General features: G+C 37.4%; 2 protein-coding genes, 1 long non-coding RNA gene and 1 other non-coding gene across 7 annotated transcripts; 2 read left to right on the forward strand and 2 right to left on the reverse strand.

Annotated features, from left to right (window-relative positions):
- Window positions 1-371: 371 nt before the first annotated feature.
- Trnat-ggu (transfer RNA threonine (anticodon GGU)) lies at window positions 372-445 on the forward strand. The gene has a single exon. It is a non-coding gene; the product is annotated as a tRNA-Thr (tRNA).
- Window positions 446-914: 469 nt separating this feature from the next.
- LOC145896114 (RUN and FYVE domain-containing protein 2-like) lies at window positions 915-9672 on the reverse strand. 3 transcript variants are annotated; one of them, XM_082984967.1, is made up of 15 exons: window positions 9296-9672; window positions 6938-7024; window positions 6553-6684; window positions 6294-6411; window positions 6125-6226; window positions 5941-6064; window positions 5436-5569; window positions 5053-5233; window positions 4588-4704; window positions 4152-4319; window positions 3795-3892; window positions 2761-2847; window positions 2204-2428; window positions 1738-1864; window positions 915-1583 (listed from the first exon to the last, which is right to left on the reverse strand). In XM_082984967.1, the coding sequence occupies exons 1-15, from the start codon at window positions 9564-9566 to the stop codon at window positions 1443-1445; spliced, it is 2112 nt and encodes a 703-aa protein (XP_082841093.1). In that variant the 5' UTR covers window positions 9567-9672; the 3' UTR covers window positions 915-1442. The 3 variants fall into 3 exon arrangements, with proteins under 3 accessions (XP_082841093.1, XP_082841091.1, XP_082841092.1); XM_082984965.1 differs by lacking the exon at window positions 9296-9672 and adding an exon at window positions 7382-8631; XM_082984966.1 differs by lacking the exons at window positions 915-1583; window positions 1738-1864; window positions 2204-2428; window positions 2761-2847; window positions 9296-9672 and adding exons at window positions 3105-3652; window positions 7382-8631.
- Window positions 9673-14584: 4912 nt separating this feature from the next.
- LOC145894765 (uncharacterized) lies at window positions 14585-20487 on the forward strand. The gene is made up of 5 exons (XM_082983413.1): window positions 14585-14790; window positions 14850-14915; window positions 15007-15747; window positions 16172-16300; window positions 19725-20487. Exons 1-5 carry the CDS (start codon window positions 14586-14588, stop codon window positions 20480-20482), a joined length of 1899 nt encoding a protein of 632 aa, XP_082839539.1. The 5' UTR covers window position 14585; the 3' UTR covers window positions 20483-20487.
- A 373-nt stretch (window positions 20488-20860) lies between these two features.
- LOC145894766 (uncharacterized) lies at window positions 20861-22456 on the reverse strand. 2 transcript variants are annotated; one of them, XR_014401577.1, is made up of 4 exons: window positions 21775-22456; window positions 21555-21673; window positions 21222-21322; window positions 20861-20991 (listed from the first exon to the last, which is right to left on the reverse strand). It is a non-coding gene; the product is annotated as an uncharacterized LOC145894766 (long non-coding RNA). The 2 variants fall into 2 exon arrangements; XR_014401576.1 differs by having other exon boundaries at window positions 21555-22456.
- Window positions 22457-23191: the final 735 nt, after the last annotated feature.

Below are 23191 nucleotides of genomic sequence, written 5' to 3' on the forward strand. Positions count from 1 at the left end.
GGGATAACCAGGCCCAACGCTCTACCAACTGAGCTACAGGAGCTCAGTGGTTTCACGGGGTATATTGTGACCAAGTTACACTGGTGCGCAAGCGTACAACTTGTCAGGCGACCTTCACACATACGTAGGGGATCTCTGCCTCCGTATCAGGTATAAAGCAGTAATATTAAATGCAATGGCATGCCAGGCAGGATCGCCCCACTGCGCAGGTCTTTGCTTGGCGATCACAGCTAACGTATCGCGATCAAGGGGTTTTCAGGCTTGGCAGCCCAGGCAATGCAGCCTAGCTGGATTAGCCACTTTTTCCTGACAAGTCGGAGCAAGATTTGAAAAATCATGCTCCCGGTGAGGTTCGAACTCCTGTAGTTAGAGCTCCTGTAGCTCAGTTGGTAGAGCGTTAGGCCTGGTTAGCCAAGGGTCGTGAGTTCAAACCTCACCGGGAGCTTGATTTTTCAAATCTTGCTACAACTTGTCAGGAAAAAGTGGCTGATCCAGCTAGGCTGCATTGCCTGGGCTGCCAAGCCTGAAAACCTCATGATTACCAGTAGTTGTTTTCAAAATTGGTTGGATTTAAAGTAAGAAATCTTGACAAAATCTAAAGTAATTAAGATATGTGGAGTGTAGTCAAAACCTGTGCTTTAAACTTACAGGAACTTTTGAATAATTCCCGAGACAATAATAATGCTCCAATTGGGATAAGCGTGGACGTTCAAGGCACTAAAAATATTTGTTTGTTGTTTTTAGTGCACAGCGTTCGGGTAGCCCTACCCCGTGGAAGGTTTTGTTTCATTTCATATTTTTTAAGACCCGTGTATAGCTGTGTTGGGACAGAAACTTGAGGATTAAAACTATAGCAGAAATACTGGAGAATGCTGTTGTTTGGTTTCTTTTTTGAGCAGGATCAAACTACTGGCTCGGCGGTGTTAGTTTATTATGAAATAAAACAATGCGCTGTATTGCACTTGCAATAACGTAACGCCAGAAAACAAACATGCTTCTTTGCTTAGGTCTAAACGTGTCGTTTATTGACTAGCCTGGTTAGATTGAAATAGATAGAGTTTGTTAATCTAAGGAACAACCATGCGTAACAACAAGTGAAAATCAATAAACTTTTTAAAACACCTCGTAACCTTTAAAAGAACAAACACAAGCTCAATAAGAAAAATGATTAGTTCATCGTAGAAGAATAATTTCAGGTTCCTTTGTATGTTTGATCACTTTTGAATAAAGTTTTCTTTTTTGTGAAAAAAATGCACCGCTAATACAAAAGACATATTTCAGAAATTGGACAAAATCAATTGCTACTACCGGCTATCGACACGGACATCCCTTCTCATTGGCTTGCTCTGCCGACTGATTCGAATGATGAGGTCAGTGGATGATTGTTGAGTACATGTGAGATGATTGCACTTCAGAATTTGAGAAAAAATTTGGCAGCATTTTCATGTTCCAGCCGAAAACCTTTGAAGAAGGGTTGTGTGACACGTGTCACAGACACGTACAGGTTTGGCAGAAGAGGCAAGTGGCATGGTGTTGTCACTGCAAGCATTGCAGTAGATTTGCCCACAGTTGCGACAGTGATGCTGCCAAGATAAAAAATTTACATTAGCGTAAAAAGAATGAAATTAACAACAATTTTTGTATCAATAAATTTTTGACAAAACACCACGTGTGTCAGTTGTAAACAAAAAAAAACCTCATTATTTAATCTAAAAGTAATTTGATTGCAATCTGTACCTTTCTCCGTGACAAGTTAAAAGGTTTTTCACATTGGGCACACGTCGACACTTCTTTATCGTCCTCCCACACACTTCCAGTTACTGATTTGTGGACTTCTTGCAAATCACCGAGATCTTGTTTCGACCTGAAGAAAACACACACATATCTGCTATCAAATGAAATACTATTGCAAACAAATTTCATGTTAATTTTCCTTTGTGTAAAAGGTTATACTTCTTATTGTTGGGTGCAGATTTTTAGTCTATTTTTTGTACATTTGGGAACAAAAATTACCCCAATAGGGATAATCTATTTAATCTTGAGAAATAAAATACTTGGATGACAAAAAATTAAAAGTGTAGATGAAGTACAAATCTAATTCAACGACAAGATTTAAATTAGCGTTTAGAATCATTTTACCCACGTTTGGCCAAAACAATCTTCACAATCACATGACTGTTTACAACAAACACCCAAAACCTACTTTCCAAGCTGGCTGGCAAGATCTGTGATGGTCAATTCCTGCTCATAACAATTTTCTTTAAGGTCCGCGTACTCCAGCTTCTGGCGTTGCAACTCTTCACGCAAAGACTCCATGAGAGCAACTTTCTCCTGAAGAAGAGTAATCTCCTGTTGCATCTTCTCCGTTTGAGCTTCCAGGGCTTGTCTCCACTCATGTTCCACCTGGAGGTTTGTGAGAAGGACGCCTCTGTGGAGAAGTGAAGATAATGAAGTCTTGATAATCCTTATATTGCTGTCGCCTAAATGGGCTTGCATGCCAATCTATGTTTAGTTGCTATATCTAATTTGTAATAGTTCGTGAAAGGGATTTCTTTCAATTTTGAAGGTTTTTGTAGTTTTTTAATCCCATTAGATACCAGTTACTGGTTTTATATTTAGATTGAAAACATGCATGAACGTGGACATGGCCAATAAAAGCACCATTGCTTTGTATGTGAACACATTACTTTTATCTTCATTGGACATAATGGTTGGAATTGTAACATATTTCAATGAAGGAAAGATCAAGTTTAGGTTTACCGCTTTTTTTCATTGTCGTCAAGTTGTTGGTTGTAGCGATCTGCCTGTTCTCTTGCCACACTTGTCTGTCGACTCGCCTCCTCAAACCTGGGAAGTGACGTAAAGGTAAAACAAAATAAAACTGGGGTAAAACAAAAAAAATAATAAACCGAAATCAAAATATTGATTTAAAATTATGATTGAACTAAAACTGGGGTAAGGGGGTTTGGGAAAAGAACAAAAATATATCAAATAATAAGAAACATGAGTAAAATAACTTTGATTCTGTTTTAAATTAAGATAACAATAGTGTTTTTTGTAACTGTGTAAATCCCAAATCTGAGCCAAATGTTGCCAATGCAGTCAGACACTAAAAATTTTTTTAATAGACAGGAAACTGCACTTTAGAGCACACACACATGTGAAGAAAAAGATGAATAGTTTCGGTCACCAAGCTGCTTTCAAGGAAAAAGAAATGCCAAAACAGGATAAATTTAGCAAGGCAACAGATTGAGTAACCACCATGCAATTACACGGCAAGTTTGAAAAACACTGGAACACAGAAAAGAAATATTTTTTATGAATTTTAAAGGACATTGTTCACATTTTTAACATTACTTTTGTTTACTGCAAAGAAAATTAAATGGAAATTATAACAATGACACCCACAATTATATATGGGGGCAGTGGCATGCAATTTAGCATTAAGCAGAAAAAACATCACCCATCTTTCTTACCAATCATAACTTCATACATGCAGAATAAGTATTTTAAATATAGCTTTTAGTAATTAAGCGACAAAAAGAGCTTAGAACAAAGCAAGCATTGACAGAGTTTTCAACGAACATAAACATCCTAAATCCAAACCAAATCTAATCTGTTCTGTTCAACTTTGGCCTCTTTAAACCTGTTCCTGGAGTTACAGAAAGCAGGAAAATAGAAAAAAAATGGTAAATGGGGCAACGGGTTGTAAACCAAAATGAAAGAAAACAAAATGATTGATGTTAGAATGCAAACTCAAATTATAATTACCAGAACGATTAAATTGCACTTACTTTTCTTGAAGTTTTGTTATCTGTTGAGCAAGTTCTTTGGTGTCCTGCTCAAATTTCCCAATTGTTCTGTTTTTTTCTTCTTCAATTTCAGTCTTCGCCTATTCATAAGCATATATTAAACATTGTTTCCAAAAAAAAAAAAAATTTTTCAAGGTCAATCCTCATTTACTATAGTTTATTTATAGTGGTTCCATCCATGACCAAACTGTGCATGTTCTTCCGAACAAGCTACCGCAAGTACAATTTATATTTCTTTGATAAATGTTTTAAATATTTTTGCACAATTAGGCAGCATGCATTTTCCCAGTAGTTTCTATGGTAACTAGTGATGTTTATTTTGCCAAAAACTTAGCTTACTTGTAGTTTTTTGTAAATGTCCATATTGATGGCTTTCACGTTGTCCAGTTGTTCTCTCAAGGTGATTAAACCATCTTGCTTGTCGTAAATGTCTTTCTCAAGAAGTCGCATGGCAACTTCAAGTTCATTTTTTAGTGACATTTGTAATTCCAATTCGCGTTCAACGTCCTGTAAAACAATGCCTAATGATCAGTGTTATCGGCAAAAACTTACAGCTAAACATTACACATATTCCAATTACAAATAAATCATAGAAACAGTAATCACAACTAAACCTAACATAAGGTTCAGTGGCATCACAGCCAAGCTGGAATAGCCACTTTTCCCGACCAGAACTCATGACCCTGCTGGGCTAACCAGGCCCATCCCTCTAACCAACTGAGTCACAAGAGCATGTAACACTTTTGTAGAAACTTAAATTGTGACCTCAAGTTACCATTCTCATTTGTGTTTCATGTCGCAGTTGTTTCTGTATCTGGGTGTACATTTCATCAAGTTCAGCCCTGGACGTTCGAAGAGTCATCCTTTCAGTGTCCAAATCTTTTTCACGATCCTAAAAAACAAGATTGTTTTGATTCAATTGTTAACATTAAGACAGTAGCCAGGCATATTGCCCCTCTGGCATTTGTCAGTGTCGTTGCCAGTGGGGGGACGCAGCTGCTTCCCACCGGTTCGTGAACCAGTTCTTGGGTTGTTAGCAACTGTATATGTGTTGGCGTTTGTTTCACTTTGAGCATTGTATTCCTGCGGTTACTATGGCATGCTGCTAGTAAGAGAGCGGATGCTTACATGTTTGAATCCCACCACTTTATGCAAGTGGTTGTTGCATTTGCATAAAGTATACAGACAGAGGTAGGTGGAATGGTGATTGAAACCATACCATAGGAACTGTACAATGTACCTCCAAAGTTTTTTGGTGAAAAGCTGTCATATCCTGCTTTTCGTTGACCATTCGTTGCTTCTCACTTTGCGTTTCATGTAGCAAGATTTTTGTCGCATCAAGTTCAATCTGTAGAGTTTGATTTTCCTCTTCTAAATGCTCGTTCCTCTCCTTCAACTCACTTGTAATTGTTTCCAAGTGTCTGAAACATAACCAACCTATTAAAATGCTATTTGGTATAGCACTATGGCCTGTATTTATAAACACTTACCAACAAGCAACAAATTGATTACATTTTACCCCTTGTCATTCAGGCATTTGTTACATACAGGTTTGACACATCGCCAACTATTAATAAACAAACAATTGTACAAAACCGAAAATTTAACAGAAACACCACAAACCTGTTTCTCTCCTCAAGGTAGTTCTTTTGGTCCATAAGTTTCTGCATCGCATTTTCCTCATTTTCATTTGCTTCATCACATGAAAGGGATTTGTTGCCATCAACCATGTACATGCTGTAATCTATGACTGTGATCTAAAAATTCAAACAACGCCAATTTTACTAATGGTTAAACTCTAAAACAAAGAAAAAAAATGCAGACAGCATTTTACTTTACCTAGCACAACCATGAACATTTGAAATCAAATGAAATATTTTTCTGGCCAATATTCATACACTGAGAATGCAAATTTAACTTTAAAATAGCAATGGTTATGTTATAAGCCAAAGCAAACGGGGACTGTGACAAAATACATTGTGGAAACAATCACAACTGAACAAACAAACCATCAGTGCCATGATGAAAGCTGCCCTGAACACTTCATATTTACACTTTGCTGTTGTTTGATTTGCAACATTGCATTATGTTTGTCAAGTTATGTAGCAATGGCACATTTGTGAACAACCTGGTTGTCGAGATCATCTCCCTTCATACAAAGATTAGCATCAATACAGTTGAGCCCCACCAAGTGGCCAGCAAGGACAGTTGCTTCGTCATTCATCACCAACGCCCCATCTTCATACCATTCCCTACATGAATTAAGGACAGGGTAAATTTTCTTTACAAAAAACTGTGAAGGCAAGATATACCTTAGGCTGGCCTTGTTTTCAACTAAAACTTTGAAATAATCTGATAGTTTTTTCTGCATCAGTGCAAGACGCAGCCAAGCACGACCTCGTCCTAGGTTAGTTCTATGGAAAAAACAACAAAATGAGTCGAAATAACATAAAAGGGTTATTTAAAAAAAGGATTTTATACCGAACTCCAGGGAGGCTTCGGACACTGTCAGCAATCTCTTTTGCTTCAGGACAAACCTTTTCAATTGACTCAAGAGCTGGCCAGAAATGTTTGTTTTGCACAAAAAAGTTTTTTGGGTCTAAAAAAATGGTTCAACTGAACATCTTTAGTAGTAAACCCACAGTCATAATGAGATAGATTTGCAGTATTAGACTACAGAAAAGTATTTTCAAAGTTTCACAGATAAGCAAATTGTATTGATGCACACAGCCACACTTACTTTTTAGCCCTTGTCGCAAAATGTATTCCATCACAACAAAGAATTGTTGCAAGGGCACATGATCACTGTCCAAAGTATGACCAGCTGACAGGGAAGAACCAATCAGTCCTTTAACACTCAGTTTGGCCATCCCTGTTAAATTTTTGATGACTGGTTATTTTGTTGGGACACTTAAGTGAATGTGTTGGAAACCTTCTCAGCAAACATAGTTTGGTTTATTTTGAACTTCAAGTGTAAAGTGGTGTGTATTTTTAACCATAGGTGACATCTCTTAAGAGCACATAATAAATTATTTATGGCATTAAATCTGAAAACGCAAGCAGGTGAAAAAGGTAGCACCCAAATTCCCAGCCAGAAAGATCGATTAAAATTTTGTGAAATTTACCGAGCAAATTTCTTCTTTCCACTTTCATTTGTTGCGAATTTCCTTCTTTTATGATTTCTTCAACCATTCCATTACTGCTAACTTCATCTGAAATAAGCAAATACATGGAAATTAGAATATTTTTAAATAAAAATACTTTAAATACAAATATTAAAGAGAATACACAAACATTTGCTTCAGTGATGAACTATAAACAGAGGTACCTAGAACAAAGACCCAGACTGAGAATAAACAGAACAGCCAAATGTGTTTAAAAGATGTTGATGTCAAGGAATGGCAATGTAAAGTTATACACAGATATATTATGAGAACCAAAACTTAAGGTATTCTGGTCATGGCATGGTTATACATATTTCATTATGTGCAAAAAAGTATCTGGCCAACTTTATAATACTAAGTGTCCTCAACAAAAACAGGTTTAAACAAACAGACAATATAAGCCACCTGAAATTGTGCTGGCAATTAGAGCATTTGAAGCAACTGCATCGTCGCAAATTTCTTTCAGACACAACCAATCACCTTCAATTGCCACTTTAAAGTTACAAAGGTATAGCGTTTCCATCGCTTTCAAAGTTTCACTATTGCTGTCACCATACCGAGCAGATGCATCGACAGCACCTGTGACGCTTAGAACAGGTGACACCGGCTGTGCATACATTTCGTCAAGATCATGAAAAGTAGCATCACCCCAGAAGCGAGGTGGACTGGCCGGAAACACAGAAGACAATGTCAGGTATTCATCTCTCTGTGGGAGTTCACTGATGTCGGAGTTAGTAATCGTACCACATCCACTGTCTTTTGTCGCAGAACGTGGTACATTAGCAATTTGTGAATCCCATTTTGCAGATGAACCATAACGCAGTGGATAGAGATCGTCCTGGTTGTAAGAGTACAGCTCATCGATACCCTCATGCTGATGGATCGTGTCATGAAAAACACGCTCCACATTTTCATCAAACACCATGTCTTGCCGGTTACTGACCATGTTGATAACAATTGGTTTCTCAGGTTTCACATCCTCACTTGCTTCACTTTCAGTTACACTTGACTTCCTCGACCTGGAAGAATATTTGGCCCGAAAGCGCTTCATGTACTTATCAAAAAAGTAGCCACCACTGCTGCGTGAGCTGGTCTTGCGTTTTGTACCTCCTCTCCGTGGCACTGGGATTGGAGATGAGCTCATTGGACTCAAGACCTGATTGCTGGCTGGCTGATAACTACAAGAACGTGGAATTTGCTTTCCATCACATAAATACAACGATCTCTGATGTCTGCCAATGCTTTCAGCTTCAGAGCTGGTTATGCTGTATGTGGAGCTTGGATCATTTGCATTGTGAGACGACAAAACTCCACAAAACGGGAGTTTCCAGCCTTCACCGTTTTCATCAATGGCACTCATAGATCTTGGAATATGGTCAGACCTTGGCCAACCACTAGAAGATCGAGAGATATTGTGCATAGATCGTGAAACCATGCGGATGTCATTTCGACCACGATTACAATAGACATCATCAATTTCCCGCTTCGAAAAGTATGGATGGTGTTTGTGATGAGAAGTTGGACTTTTTCTAACTATAGGCATAGCTTCCAGCAGTGAAATGGCACGAAAGGAGCTCAGAAAAATGAAACTTAAAACTTTGAACTAGTTTGTTCAACTTAAAAGCTAAACTACAGTCAGTGCAACATTAACAAAAAATTTCTAAAATCAAAAAATAACACACTAAAAATAGAGCTAAGCACAGCCTTCAACAAACTTGTCTACAAAGCAGGCAACACCCTGTGGACAGATAGCCTTTATACAAGTAACACCAATCGAATGCACTTGCAGCACTTTTTTCTCAACTGGATCAATACTGATATGAATAATTCAAGACTGTACTGTCTCTGTCTGCTCTGCATCCAAACCCACAATGACATCATCCAGGCACTCTTATCAAGAACATAACGTGTTTCACAATAAAAAAAAACACGATTCTGAAAACACATTTTTCAATAGCTACTGCAGTATGTCTTTTTCCTTCTTTAACAAATCACTCTCTACCAGCTATTCAAAACATTTTTAACAGCAAAGTATAGAACCCTGCTTACCAGTAATTATGTACATACAATGTTTCAAGACAAATTACCAAATTACCACCCAAATTAACTATATATATACCAATTTTGTTTTTTTTTAACAGACTGGTTGCATATAAGAAAATTTTGCTATAATTCATAATTTATTTGAGCTCTATTCCTCTATTTCAACATGGGAAATTTTTAAACAACATCATTTTTTCAAAAATTAAATTGAGGACAAATATCAGCATATTTTATATAATACATATACAAAATAAAAGATGTTTTAGAAACACCAACCAGTGGATGTGGGAGATTCCTTGCTAGACACAGATTTCCTTGTCAATGACTTCAGATTCTTAATTGATGAAGTAAATATTGATGGAAAAGCAATCCCGCTTCCTTTTGATGTTGAATCTGTGGTGGAATCCGGGAAAGAAGTGATGCTTTCTGTATCCGAAGGAGTCGAAGCAGCACCAGCAACACTTGAGGTCATCTCTGTTGCCATATCGGATGTTTCAGATGTTGAAGTCAGTTCAACGGTGTTGTCAGATTTCTTTAGTTCATCCATATTTCGAGTTCTTTAGAAACTGTGTTGCAATGACGATTCCCAGTATATTATGCACAACAAACAGGCAAGAGTAAGTTAATTATTGCACAGTGTTTTACATTTTTAAACCAAGCTGCAATAAAAACATATTTTGAGCTTCTTTTCCAGCCACCATAATATGTTATAAAAGTTATTTTGAAACTATTTTTGTCAGTGCAGAAATTTTGAACACGAAACCATTAAGCCACATTTAACAAAATGCAAATTGTATTTTGCGAAAGGCAGGCAAAGTGCAGATATACAACAATCTTAAATCCTCTGTTTAAAATCTGTTGTTGGTTTAACATCAGAGGTAATGCTAATTGGGTTCTTCAGGCTGTTAATACACCTATCACTGTCATAAACAAACCAAAAAGAGATTCTCATACCCATTAAATTTTACCCTTAAGGATTTCAGCGGGAATCGATGTTTACTTGTGGTTATGACATAGCAAACATATCATATTCATATTCGAATATTAATGAAAATTTTTTTTTGATTTTTCTTTCGTTGGAAAGTTCAGCCTGTAATCTATCTTTGTGTGAAAAAAGTAAGTCGCTACCTCGTAAGGCGGCCGAGTCACGCGCGTTCAAAGTTTTGTTAACTGGCGATTTTTTTTTTGTCAACTAACATCCCTCTGGTCATTATCTTGCTGTTCACTAAAGCCTAGATCAGACAGTTTAGAGTTTGCAGAAAGGATTTTTTCGGCAAACATTGATTGCACAGATTGTGTGGGAACAAGCCAACATTTTTCATAAATTCGTCTATTAGTTATTTTTTTTCAAACAGATTGCCAAAAGGTCTAGAGAAGGAGGTGGCTATCAATTAAAAGAAACCAATGAAATAAATCTCTACATTGTTAAGTTTGATTGATCAACGTTGACTGCAAAGCACCGGCACAAAGTGAAAAAACTGTGCCTGGCTAGTATACCAGCATTCCTCAGCGCCACTTATAAGATGTTATAGGTCAAAATATTGTAGACGGTTTGCAGCTCCATAATTTGATTTATCTTGTTAAACCTAATTTTTATAAAATTGAAATCACACTTTGCGACATGACCAGGCATATTAACATTACAATAATGCTTAAAAACACATGTCCGTTTGCTGTGTATTTTTGAGTTAGTCTAACAAAGTGTCTTGAACACAACTATTTGCCAAAGATTAAATGCTTTATGAACACATTTTGCTTTCACGAAAACTGACAAGCTCATGCTTCACGAAACGCAGAAACAAAAACGCTCAAAGTCTCTGTTTCAAAGATATAGAACAAAGAAAATATTAACAAACATCACGTACTAGGCATTTGCAGTTTAATAGTGCTTGCAGCATATTTACTAAAATATTTGCAAACTTACAACGCAACAGCCAAGAACCAAACAAATAAACGGTCAGTTTATTGGAATGTGAGTTGAAGGTGTGTAACTTATACCATGACGTTTGAGCAGTGTTTCAAACCAAAGTCTGTTTCAAACCAGAGGCTACTAACTTAGTAGTCTCTGCTTAAACCTATGTTACTTTTGAGGAGGTAATACAGTTTATTAGAAGTAACTAGCACTTAATTGTTAGGTTTAGTTTCGGTCACATCTAGCGCAATTAGAGACCACCAACAACAAACTCCAATTTATATCTGGATGAATTATGCACCTTCAACTCGCACGCATTTTTACATCATAAATTGAAAAATCCGAATCCAGTCATTTTTCTGCACCAGGCACTACAACAAAACTTAATATATTCGGAGAAGCTAGGTAACATGACAAGAACGCCGATAAAACTTTAGAGCCATTAGAGGTTACTAAGGAATACAGACGATTGCACTTCGACGTCAGTCAGGATGTTTCCAGCGTATAAATAAAGGTATATAGACAATAACAAGTTTTTTCGTTAGTTCATCTTATGGTTAAAAATAGGCGTTGATTTCACTACATGGAGAGTTATTCCAACTATATGAGGTTATGCGAAATTTAGTCATCTGGCAAAATGTTCGTTATTTTGTGTTTTGTTTACAGGCAATGTAGATAGTCGCTTCTAGATGATTTTTACTCAGTACGTCACAATAGACGTGTGATCCGTTCATAACAGCAGACTCGCACAGTACATGCCAAGGGGAGCTGGTTTATGCTGCTTAATAACAAGCACTGAAGCTAAATAATGGAACATCGTGAGTTTAACGCATCGTTCAAAATCACCACCAATTCGCTGACAACAACATCAATGTCCTCCGTTTCCATGACAATGGCGGTGGTGTGTCGGTTACGCGTTGGTGTGGACCAGAAACAAGGCCGGGATTCTTCCGAATAGCGGTTGAGTGCGTCCGAGGTTCGAAAATGAAGGGATAACATTAGGTATGACCATGATGCGGTAGTTTTAAATGCATACAACAAGACGTCTTATTTGAACTTTTTGCAGTCGACAAAAATTCCAACGCACATAAAGTCAGCAAGCTAATTTCCGAGCGCAATATCATGAAGTACGAACAGCGCTTAACTTCTGCGCTAGCTGGTTATTTAATTAATGTCGGGCACATTTTGGAGTGTTGCGAACAGAAAACACAATAGGTATTCATAACTAGGTGCGATAAAAAAGTTCTTTGGTCAAGTCGGATTCCAGAATTATTGAATTAAGTCAGGAAATATACGTGCTACAAAGTACAACTGGAAATCCTCTCCCGTGACACAACACAAGAAATTTTTGCAGTTGGTATTTCAATGGAATTGTGTAAAAGTAACTGGCTGTGGACGTTCCCAGTGACAATATTTAGTCGTTTTTCAGGTTCTTCTTGTGAAAGAAAATATTTCTTTGGTTGACGTTTCGGCCGTCGTACAATCGACCTTAATCAGAACAAACTATGAAACTCCAGTCAATTGGTCACCACCCAAGAGGGCATCGCAAACCAATGAGCACTTAAGAGAAAATCGGGCACTTTATCAGCTCGACTCTGATTACCCCGTGTGCTTCTGGAGATGTGTTTTTTGCGTTTTCGTATATTTACCGGGTTGTTGCTGTTTCCTTTTCTGAACAATATTTATTGGAACTTTAACAAGGAATGTCCTGACTTCACTCGGATGTTGGCTCCCACACGTGCGAAGCGAGTTTATCGAGTGGGAACGGAAGCGCGCGAGAAAGACTCAGTGCTCCACCTGCGCAAAACAACGAGAAGAGCGGTTAGTTTCAAAAGGAAGTTTGTCTAGCCAAAGTGCTGTTTACTGTCGTTTTAGAAGCCTGAAAGTTACAGTAGCATATTTCTTAACAGATTACTCGACTCACATAATCATGAAACTACATTCAGATGTAAGTAACGATTAGTTAATATTGAAATGCTTGTATCTTACCTAAATCTTGCATTATTTATTTTTCCGCGCAAGCAAAGTTTTTCCGCTTTAATAACGTACCTATAATACGTCATAATATGACTTGTTAAACATTAACATTTAAATCCTAATAACGCCAAGCTATAATTTATTAAAACATGGGACTCATACAATGCTAACTCTGTAACGTATAGTGTTTGGATTCACAAGGCTGAAAAGAATAAACATATTTTGATTGCAAGGGACGACTGAGAATATTTGATTGTTGCACTGTAAAATTTGGAGGTTGTAATAATCCACCTTGGGGTGGAAATTTGTAAAAAAAGTGGTGGTAAATTCAATCATCTTGTGGAAAAAGGTGGAAATAAACTTCCTATGCGTGAAATTTTCCACCAACACCAATAGCATGAGATTTATGGCGTGGAAATTTCCATCCTGAAAACGTGGAGAAAGCCACCCCACCCCAAAATCATAGAGTGGAAGTTTCCACCCTCTGGCACAAAAACATGATTTTTTCAACGTGGAATTTCACACCATTTAAACGTGGAGAATAACACCCATACTTAAACGACATTCATATTTAAATTAGTGATATTCATGTCTTGAATTTGATCACCACAAATGAAATATTTCAATGTCAAGATGTCTATGTGCTGTTTAGTGCGTATGAAACGTCGCTACATAGCGAGAAATTGAATTTGGCGGACAAATGTTAAACATATGTCGGTCAATTTTAAAACCGGGAAACCGGTTACAACTAACAAATCCACTGAAATTGCAATGGCATTATTGTCCCACTCGCAATGCCACTGTGCTGTTCGGTCGTTTGAAGTAAGCGCGCCAACAACGTAAAATTAAGACGACGCTCCGATTGGTCGATTGTGGAAGGAGGTCATAATTCAATAATGAGCGAACAATAGGCATAGTTTTGAGTTTCAGCATATACAATGTTTCAAAAAGTAGTTGTCTCGTTAGTCTGGTGATTGACCGCATTCTCCTCTGTTTAAAGTAGGATTTGATTTGTTGAGAGATGAAATATAGTATTTGTGCCAATATAGTGTTCCAAGTTGGATGGTCTATTTAGTTAAATTTTAATATATTCTTAGATATGTCGCTTATACAAGATACAAGATAGAAGGTATAGAAACAATGGAAATACTAATTGCTAATTGAATGGTTAAATGTAAAAAAAGGTTTATTTCTTCATTACCGGAAACAGTAAGCAGTTCTTACACGTGCAAAATTAATAACTGTCACAGCGAAGCATTAGAAGTTATGAGAAGCACTTGCAAAGAGACCATTCCAATCTAGATTCTTTTATTACTGAAGAACCGAATGGAGAATGTACTCAAGTGTTGTGTCAATCTGTGGATTTTGAAATGTTTGAATCTGGTAATCCTGGGCAGGATTTTGAATGTAAACTTGCAAAGTTTTGTTTGAAATGAAAAGAGAAATATTATATAAATGTGATGATAAACAGATGGTTTCGGGTACAATACAGAATATTTTTGACCTTAGAAATCATTGTTGATAGACTGGTCTGACACATGCATTTATGTACATACATTGTTAATTGTATTACGAGTATGATTTTGCTATAATATTCATTGATCATGTCAATTGACCTGTATTTTGCGTGTTTCAATTCGAATTTAACAATTTTTTGTTTAAGAATTTAACAGGAACATGAGTTGTCAATACCATATTAGCTGCAATGATAGGAAACAAGTTTTGAAATGTGAAAAAAGTGAAATATTTCAAAAAATCAAATGCACATTTGATGTGGATAAATTTCGTTTGCAACAATGGAACGAAGACTTTCAGGACTGGGAGGACATTGATGTGCCTGAAAATTTGCCAGATAAGACCAAACTGCTTGTTCTCCCCACAGGTGAATAAATGTAACAGCACCTTCTCTAATAAATCTTAACCAGGTTTGCCTTTTTAAAGATGTATGTTCCTCCAGTTCTATGACAAGAACTGTGCCTTTAAGTTCTGAGGAAGATGTTGCAGCAAGTATATATATTCATTGCAGATAATTTTTCTTACTAATTTGTTAAATCTAACAACTTTGACCCAGACAAACCTTGAATTTTTTTAATTTCAGATAAAAATATCGACCGAACCTTATTGATCAAAACTTACAGGGATTTGTTAAAAAAACAAAAATATTCTGAAGCAAAAAAAACTCAAAAACAACTTTCAAGGTCACTTGGTGCAACCGCCAAAGATATGAAAACAACTGGAGATAAAAAAAGAGAAGAGAAAATAAGTTTGGAATCCATTTTATTGTACGAACTTGCAGCTGAATTTTATTCAAAACACGATAACGCGAAAGGGATGGAGGGTGTGAGGGATTGTGTTCGGGGTTTAAAACTGGCATGCAAAGATTTGATGGAAACATCAGATTTGAATCAAATATTTGAAAGCAAACGTATAATTCGTGATCATGTGATCCCATTCATGGAAACGATGAGACTCAAAATACAAAATAATAAAAACCAGGAAGAAGAAATAAAATGTCTATGCAAGGTTGATTGTTTGCGCTCCATTGAAGTGTGTCAACTTTCAATCGGAGATTATGCGACGAGAGAATCAACAATTAAACTTGGAGTTGAAATGATGAGGAAACAGTTTGGTAAAAACTCAGCAAAGTATAAAGTGTTCGGACATTTATTAAACAACCTTGGTGTTGTTTGCGAGGAAACAAATCGACTGAATGAAAGCGTGGATTTTTATAAAGAAGCAATCCAAGCTTCCAGTATGGCAACAGACGTAACTGAAGAGGAAAGAATGAAGTTGAATAGGAACAGAGAAATCAATTTGCGACAAGTTCAAGCAATGTTAAGTCAGTGCAATTATTGTTACATATTGATAAGAATTACTAAATCCTTAGATTTTATATTCACTCACTAATTTATCTTTCAGTACATGAATAATTTATGTTAACAATGTGGGGTCAGAAATTTTCAGGTTTTTGACACCCTTAAATATATTCCAACTGGGGTTTTGTCAAACACATGTAAAGTTTTATTTGTTAAGTCCCACTTTACACTCTACAGTAATTTCCATGCCCGATAATTTGACACAAGAATTTGTTGATATGTTTAACGGCATACACAGGGGTTGATTTAAGATATTTAAAGGAGATCTGGATGATCTGCAAGCACGACAACCATTAAATGTTGAACAAAGTCTAACGCTAGAAACTGATATGCCAATATTAAAAAATAAAATAAGTGTTTATAATCTTATGTTAATTTTGTTGGTAGATTCCATACAGAGTGCAAACAGACAGAAGCCCTCAGAAGCACTTAATGATGTCACCAAAAGTCCATTGTCATCTGATGTCACAGTCAGGCAGCAAAAATATGTGAGGAAAACAGATCTTTACTCAACAGGTAATACAACATACAATAGTCACTACTAACTAGCCATTGATAAGGCTATGCTTACATTTACCACTTGAGGTAAATGTGGTAAAAGCTCGGTCTTTCCCTATTATCAAAACGCCACCTACTATTTTTAGGTATGGTGTTGTAACTATGGCATAACATTATATGATGCTACAAGTCCTTTTATAGGTACTTAATTTCTTGTTGAAGCAATTCGAGGTACTAAAGAGCTTGCAACCACCTCTCACGACGTCACTAACCTTCGGCCATCTAGTGGTATTACAAATGAGAATATCGTGCATCGAACAGTTTCCGTGATCAAAAAAAGACGCGTCCGATACCGTTGTTAAATTGTCACCTAACGTGGACGGTATAGCGAGCGTAACTGCCTATGGGAGTAGGTCCTTAAGCCGTGCAGAAAGAAACTATTCCACGGCGCGAATGGAGTTGAATGCCGTGATGTTAAGGCCCCATGTCAGTAATAAATCCCCAAATTCAAGTTTTGAAGGCCATCAACATTAAGACTTATACTTAGTAATTTGCTTGTTTGTTCACAACAATTTCTGTGGTCGGTGACCCATGAAGATCTACTGGTACTATATAAAGAGAAAAAAAATTGACTGCAGCTGCATCCGACAAGACACAGCAAGGATCTGAGGAGCCTCCAGGAGGATCTTATGTCCTATAGCAGCGCCTTTATGTGGTTGCGTACCACTTGGAGGTAAAACAATTTCGTCGTGTACCACCTTATTGAGTGTTACAAAGTAACCTAGGGGGTGAAAAGGTGAAACTATCGGAAATTTTGAAATCAGTCACGATTTTTTAAATTCGAACTATACCCGCAAATCACGGAAAGGTGCTCACGTACCACCTGGAATGCGGTCGCGTAACACTGGTGATACGCGTACCACCGGTTGGGAAACATTGACTTACGCTGTAAGAGAAAATTTGCCAGGTCTCCAAGCGCCCACCAATCGGTCATTCATTTTGTATAGCGCCCCCCAATTGCCCAGTTGGTCTCCAGCGCCCCCCGCACGATTGCAAACGCCCCCAGGGGGGCGCTGGCGCCCACTTTGGGAACCACTGTCCTATAGGATAGCAAAAACAGCCCCAGGGGTCAACCAAAGCACTTGAACATTTTGGTGAACACTTGAACATTTTGGTGCTTTTTCAACTAACTTTTTCACAGCACCCAGCACAAAATGACTAGCTGACTGAGAAGGGCAAAAATGCACTAAAACTGCACCAAACACGCTGAAAATCGCTCTGGCACGTGACTTTCTGCTCATTCAACCATAAATTTGACCCCATTGCATCACCGGTTGCCTTGTGACCTCACTGAGTTTCTCTATGACCGAGGAGTACAAGACGGGCATTCCCCGCGGGCGAAACTTTTTTAATAGAAATACTGATATGCGGTCTTAAGGTCCAGGTCGGGAGTTTTCGCTGCGAACAGATTATTCTTCCCTTCGTTTGTTAGGGCAGTTAAAGGAACTTTACGAACAATGCGGATGGAACATCTTTCCGCGTTTGACTTTGACATTCAACAAAGGCCGAGAGTAAAACATTGAAACGCCTACTTGCTGTCACGTGTACACGCCAGTGACGTAGACCCAATCTGCCCATGCAATTTGACGATAGAAACGGCCGAGATGTAGATGGTGGAGTTTAAGAAAGTCTGTGGCTACAGCCTGGAGGACATTGTGGCATCAAGAAAAGTGCGTGTAAATAGATTGTTCAAAAAATGTATGTGCTCCAAACTGCAAACCATACGGTGTTACACCCCAGCAATCCGATAATTGGTAGTCGCTCTTCCATCGCCTAAGGCAAAGGTTTCCTGCGTGGAAACTGATTCGGGGATTGAGAAATTTAATACTCCCTCTCAGTTTAGTACTCCTAAGTTTAGGAAGAGGGATTGTGGTTGGACTACACGACGCGCTTCAAGATTGGCATCTAGGTATCGCGAAGACCCTCTCGAAAGTCGCTGGAAGATACTAGTGGTACAGGTGGTGCAAATGCTTCGATTTGTCAATCTAATACAAAAACGCACAAAGATCAGAGGCGCACCATTGATTCATCTTATTTGAGGCTTGGGGGGTGTGTTTGGTGACAAGAGGTCCCTGTCAAATCCTTTGGTACTACAAAAAAAACGTTTCTGTTTTGATTGACTGCAGAATCCCTTTAAATCCTGCGTTGCCGAAAAATTCTGTAACAATTACTTTAAATACAAACCAAAGACAAAAACATAACCCTCCTTTTGCTAGATTCCATTTGAAACACTTTTACCTTGTAACGCTACAGATTATGCAGCATCGTTTCATTGATAAAAATAAACATACGGCAACAACATGAATTAAGTACTTCAGTGTTTACTTTTAACCATCAGTGTTTACTGATGCAGGTTATTTAGTAAACCTACGTAAGTAATGTATCTATATGGTACATTAGCGAAACAAATATGGTTTCCAAAGAAAACAGTAATCTACCATATACTGCTATTTTTGTTGCCAGGCACAGTAATTGATAGGAATCTACCAGTTGAATGAACGCCAGAAAAACGTTTGCAAAAAATATTTTCATATTGGGAATTAAATTGTTTCGCGTTCTTTAGGACCTATATGGGTATTAAATTGGAGAAATCCTGTTTTCTAGGCCCTCTGCTGTAATGCAGCTAGCGACTGTTCGGCTTGTTTCGCAATGACCGTTGATGGGTCTTGTGACTTACATAGGGACCTAGCATTCTCCAAAGTTAAAAAAAAAATTTGCTCCTATATGAGACTGTACAGAGCAAGGACTTGTTGGGCCTCCTGGAAGATCTCATGACAACTGGGGGGTATAAACAGCCCTGGTTGATGCTTAGGCAGTTTTTCAGCAACTAAATTTGATGCCATTGCATAGCGTAGAGAGTTGGAACTTACAAAAATGCAAATGAGTGGGTAGTTGAACGATTCATTTTTGTGCAAAATCCAGTTCCAATTTTTGTTATAATTTTTGCAAAATATTGACTAACCAGGAAGGCAAACCATTTTTCTAGTGACTAATTTTGATCAAAAGTTGTTGATCTGGGATCTTTCATAAAATCACGAATGATCGGCCACTTGAACAATTCATTTTTCCACAAATACAGCCTGAATTTTGTGCTCCATTTTCACCATAATTTTCAGCAGCACCCACCAGCAAGTAACTACCTGATTGAAATAGCCCAAAACCCCACTAAAACTGCCCCAAACACCCTAAAATTCGCCATGATAACAGCACACGCATGTGCGCTCATTCAACCGAAAAATTGAGCCCTCTGGATCACTGGTTTGCTCTGTGACGTGCCATTTCCATTGTGACAAAGATCTACATGGTGGGCATTTCCCGCCACCGAAACTTATTTTCATAGAATACCAATATGCGTTCCTTAATTAAATTGTTTCGGTTTCAGATAAAAACATCGACCTAAATGCCCTGATAAAAAAGTACGCGGACTTGTTCGAAAAGCAAAAATGCCCCGAAGCAAATGAAACAAGAAACCAACTTTTAAGGTCACTTAAACGTCAAGGGGCAACTGCAGAAGATTTGAGAACAACTGCAGATAAAAAGAGAGAAGCGGGAAAATGTTTGGAATCGATTTTATTGCACAAACTTGGAGCTGAATTTTATTCAAAGCAGGACAACGTGAGAGGGGCGGAGGGTTTAAAGGAATGTGTTCTGGGTTTGAGTCTAACATGCCGAGTTTTGATGAAAACATCGGATTCGAAACAAAAACTTGAGAACAAACGAATAATTTGTGATCATGTGATCCCACTAATGGAAACAATAAAACACAAAATACAAAAAATTAACAACGTGGAAGAAGAGTACAAATGTCTCTGTGAAGTGAGTAGTTTGCACTGGATTGAAGTGAGTCAAGATTTAATCGGAGATTATTCGTCGAAGGAATCAACAATTAAACTTGGACTTAATTTAATGAAGGAACAGTTTGGTAAAAACCCAGCAAAGTATAAAATGTTTGGAATTTTGTTAAACAACCTTGGTGATGTTTGCATGGAAACAAAGCGACTTAATGAAAGTGTGGCATTTTATAAAAAAGCAATCGAAGCTTACAGAATGGCAAAAGACATAACTGAAGAGGAAAGAAAGGGATGGATTGAAAGAAGTGAAAACAATTTTCAACGAGTTACAGAATTGTTACAACAGTAGGCATTAAGAAATCACATAACCAGTGTAAAGTAAACATGATTGAAAACTTTGCACAGGTTTACTTAAATTAAAAACACATGTTTGTGGTTTGTGTAAATATTGTGCTACCAAATATGAATTATTGCAATGATTTGTAAATAATAAATACTGCTTTGAAATTGTTTGAGAATGGGAATAAATTAATTTTGTTGAGAAAAAGTGATTAGTAAAATGTTTCTTTGTTTAGCTCAAGTAAGTTTTCATCAGTTGCCAGCAAAACATGAAAGCATTAGTTGTAATTTCTTATAAATAGATGGCTGTTTATCAAACAGAGATTGAAGTAAGGAATATTTAAAACATTTTTAACAACAAAATAAGAAAGTTTTTGATAAAAAAGTTGCAAGCTATTAAATTTTCAAAGATTAACAAAACCCAGAGGTAAAAATGTTCCAATGAGACACCCCAGACCCAGTGGTGGGATTCAAATACTTTATCATCCGTATCTCTTAGCAGCAGCATGTCACTGTAACCTAAGGAATGCAATGCTTGACGTGAAACATAACCCCACATACGATAACACATGTGCTTGTTAACAACTAGTTTGCATTGACCATAAAACCTTAAGAACCAGTTGGCACGAACCACTGCCCAGGCCACAATTGCTTAGGGGCCATAGAGCCATGAAAATCCTTTTTGAACAGCTACCTTTATATCGTTGCAAAAAAACGGGGTGAATGTAGAGCCAACTACAAATAATTACCTTCCAACTTGGGATTGGCAAAATGAACCAGTTTGGTGGTGTTGCTATCCACATTCATTTCAACAACATTTGTATATCAAGCATTCTTGCATGCAAACAACCTGCAGCAAAAATATAAGTTACAAATGGTGATTGAATAAGTTATGTTGATTCCAATAGAAAAATTATGCTCTTAAATTTAAGAAATATGACAGGGTTATAACACCAATGAGTTGGGAGTGTTGGATAGCTTGACAATCGTGTGGTCGATTTACCCTCCAGGTATGCTTAGAGCCTCATAAGTTTATATAGCATTTGTTAAAATAGTTGATTAACTTTGATTGCAAAACTTGCCTCACAACTTCGAGCATTTTCACCTCCGATCAGATGCGTGGCCGCTTGAGTCAGCGGGTAATGAGGCGGATCACTCACGTTCCCAACAGCAAAGTCTAATGCATTTGAAGTTTTGTCGACTAGAAAAAAATTTTGACGACTAGCATCTCACTGATAACAAATCTCTACATTATTAAGTTGACACGGACTGCAAAGTACCGGCAAGTGGAAAAATCTGTACCTGGCCAGTTTTCCAACACCCGCCATGTTCACTGATGATAAAACCTTACAGAACAAAATATTGTACACATGATATGATTTATCTGGTGTAAAAGCTATTTTTTATATAGTTGACATCACACTTTGCGACGTGCAAAGCATGCACATTAACATTACAATAATGCTTCAAAACACATGTCCATTTGCTGTATTTTTTGAGTTAGTCCAACAAAGTGTTTTGAACACAGCTATTTGCCCAACATGAAATTCTTTATGTACACATGATGACCGAAGTACAAAAAACACCCTCTGTTTCAAAGATATAGAACAAAGAAAATGTTAACAAACAACATGGATTAGGCATTTGCAGTTTCATAGTGCTTGCAGCATGTTTACTAAAATATTTGCAAACTTACAACTCAACAACCAAGAACCAACCAACCAAACAAACGGCCAGTTTATTCGAAGGTGAGTAACTTATACCATGACGAATGAGCTGTGTCTTAAACCTAATTTGGGGACGTGTTTATACAAAACAGTAGGCTACACATTTTGCTCTTCCGGAGACACACTCATACTACCCAAAATGCAAAAAAAACACCCAAAGTCTTTGTTTTATAGATATGGAACAAATAGTATGTTAACAATTAGGCATTTACAGTTCATATAGTGCTTGCAGTTGCAGCACATTTACTGAAATATTTGCAAACTTACGACACAACAACAAAACAAAAATATACGGTATGTTAATACAAGTGAGTTGAAGGTGTGTAACTTATACCATGACATTTGAGCTGTGTCATAAACCCTATTTGATTTTGGGGAGGTACCACAGTTAATAAGAAGTCACTAGCACTTTGTTGTTAAGTTTAGTTTCGGTCACATCTAGCGCAATGAAAGACCACCAACAACAAACTCCAATTTATATCTGGATGAATCAAGCACCTTCAACTCGCACGCATTTTTGCGTCATAAAATAAAAAATCGAAATCAAGTCATTTTTCTGAGCTAGACACTACAACAAAAATTAATATATTTGGAGAGGCTAGGTAACATGACATGGACGCCGATAAAACTTTAGAGGTTACTGAGAAATACTGCCTATTGCATAGGAGATTGATATTAGACAAACGAACTACGTTGCTGGTGATGTGCAATTTCAAGTTTTTTGTTTAGTTCACTCTATGGATAGAAATAGGCGTTGATCACCCAATGGAGGGTTATTCCAACTATATGGGGTCATGTAATATTTAGTCAACTTGTAAAAGGTTCGATACTTTGTTGTTAGTTTATGAGCAACATACAGAAGGAAGTGATTATGTCATCTGTAGATGACATTTTCACTCGGTACGTCACAATTGACCGACGATCCGTTCCAAACAGCAGACACGCACAGCACTTGCCAATTAAAGCGAAGCTGGCGTATGCTGCTTAATATC

This window comes from Ascidia mentula, chromosome 3 (assembly GCF_947561715.1).
Source record: "Ascidia mentula chromosome 3, kaAscMent1.1, whole genome shotgun sequence".
In the NCBI taxonomy this organism is placed as follows: Eukaryota; Metazoa; Chordata; class Ascidiacea; order Phlebobranchia; family Ascidiidae; genus Ascidia; species Ascidia mentula.

Bases quoted from the DNA above. Each gene is read 5' to 3' on its own strand.
- LOC145896114 (XM_082984965.1), bottom strand. From the start codon at position 8,519: ATGCCTATAGTTAGAAAAAGTCCAACTTCTCATCACAAACACCATCCA. The intron at 5,234-5,435 runs GTTTGTGGTGTT...GTTATGTTTCAG, and splicing joins TACCTTGAGGAGAGAAACAG to ACACTTGGAAACAATTACAA. The intron at 2,429-2,760 runs GTAAACCTAAAC...ACTTCTCCACAG, and splicing joins GACGACAATGAAAAAAAGCG to AGGCGTCCTTCTCACAAACC.
- LOC145894765 (XM_082983413.1), top strand. From the start codon at position 14,586: ATGAGTTGTCAATACCATATTAGCTGCAATGATAGGAAACAAGTTTTG. The intron at 14,916-15,006 runs GTATATATATTC...TTTTAATTTCAG, and splicing joins TGAGGAAGATGTTGCAGCAA to ATAAAAATATCGACCGAACC. The intron at 16,301-19,724 runs GTAATACAACAT...TTTCGGTTTCAG, and splicing joins AACAGATCTTTACTCAACAG to ATAAAAACATCGACCTAAAT.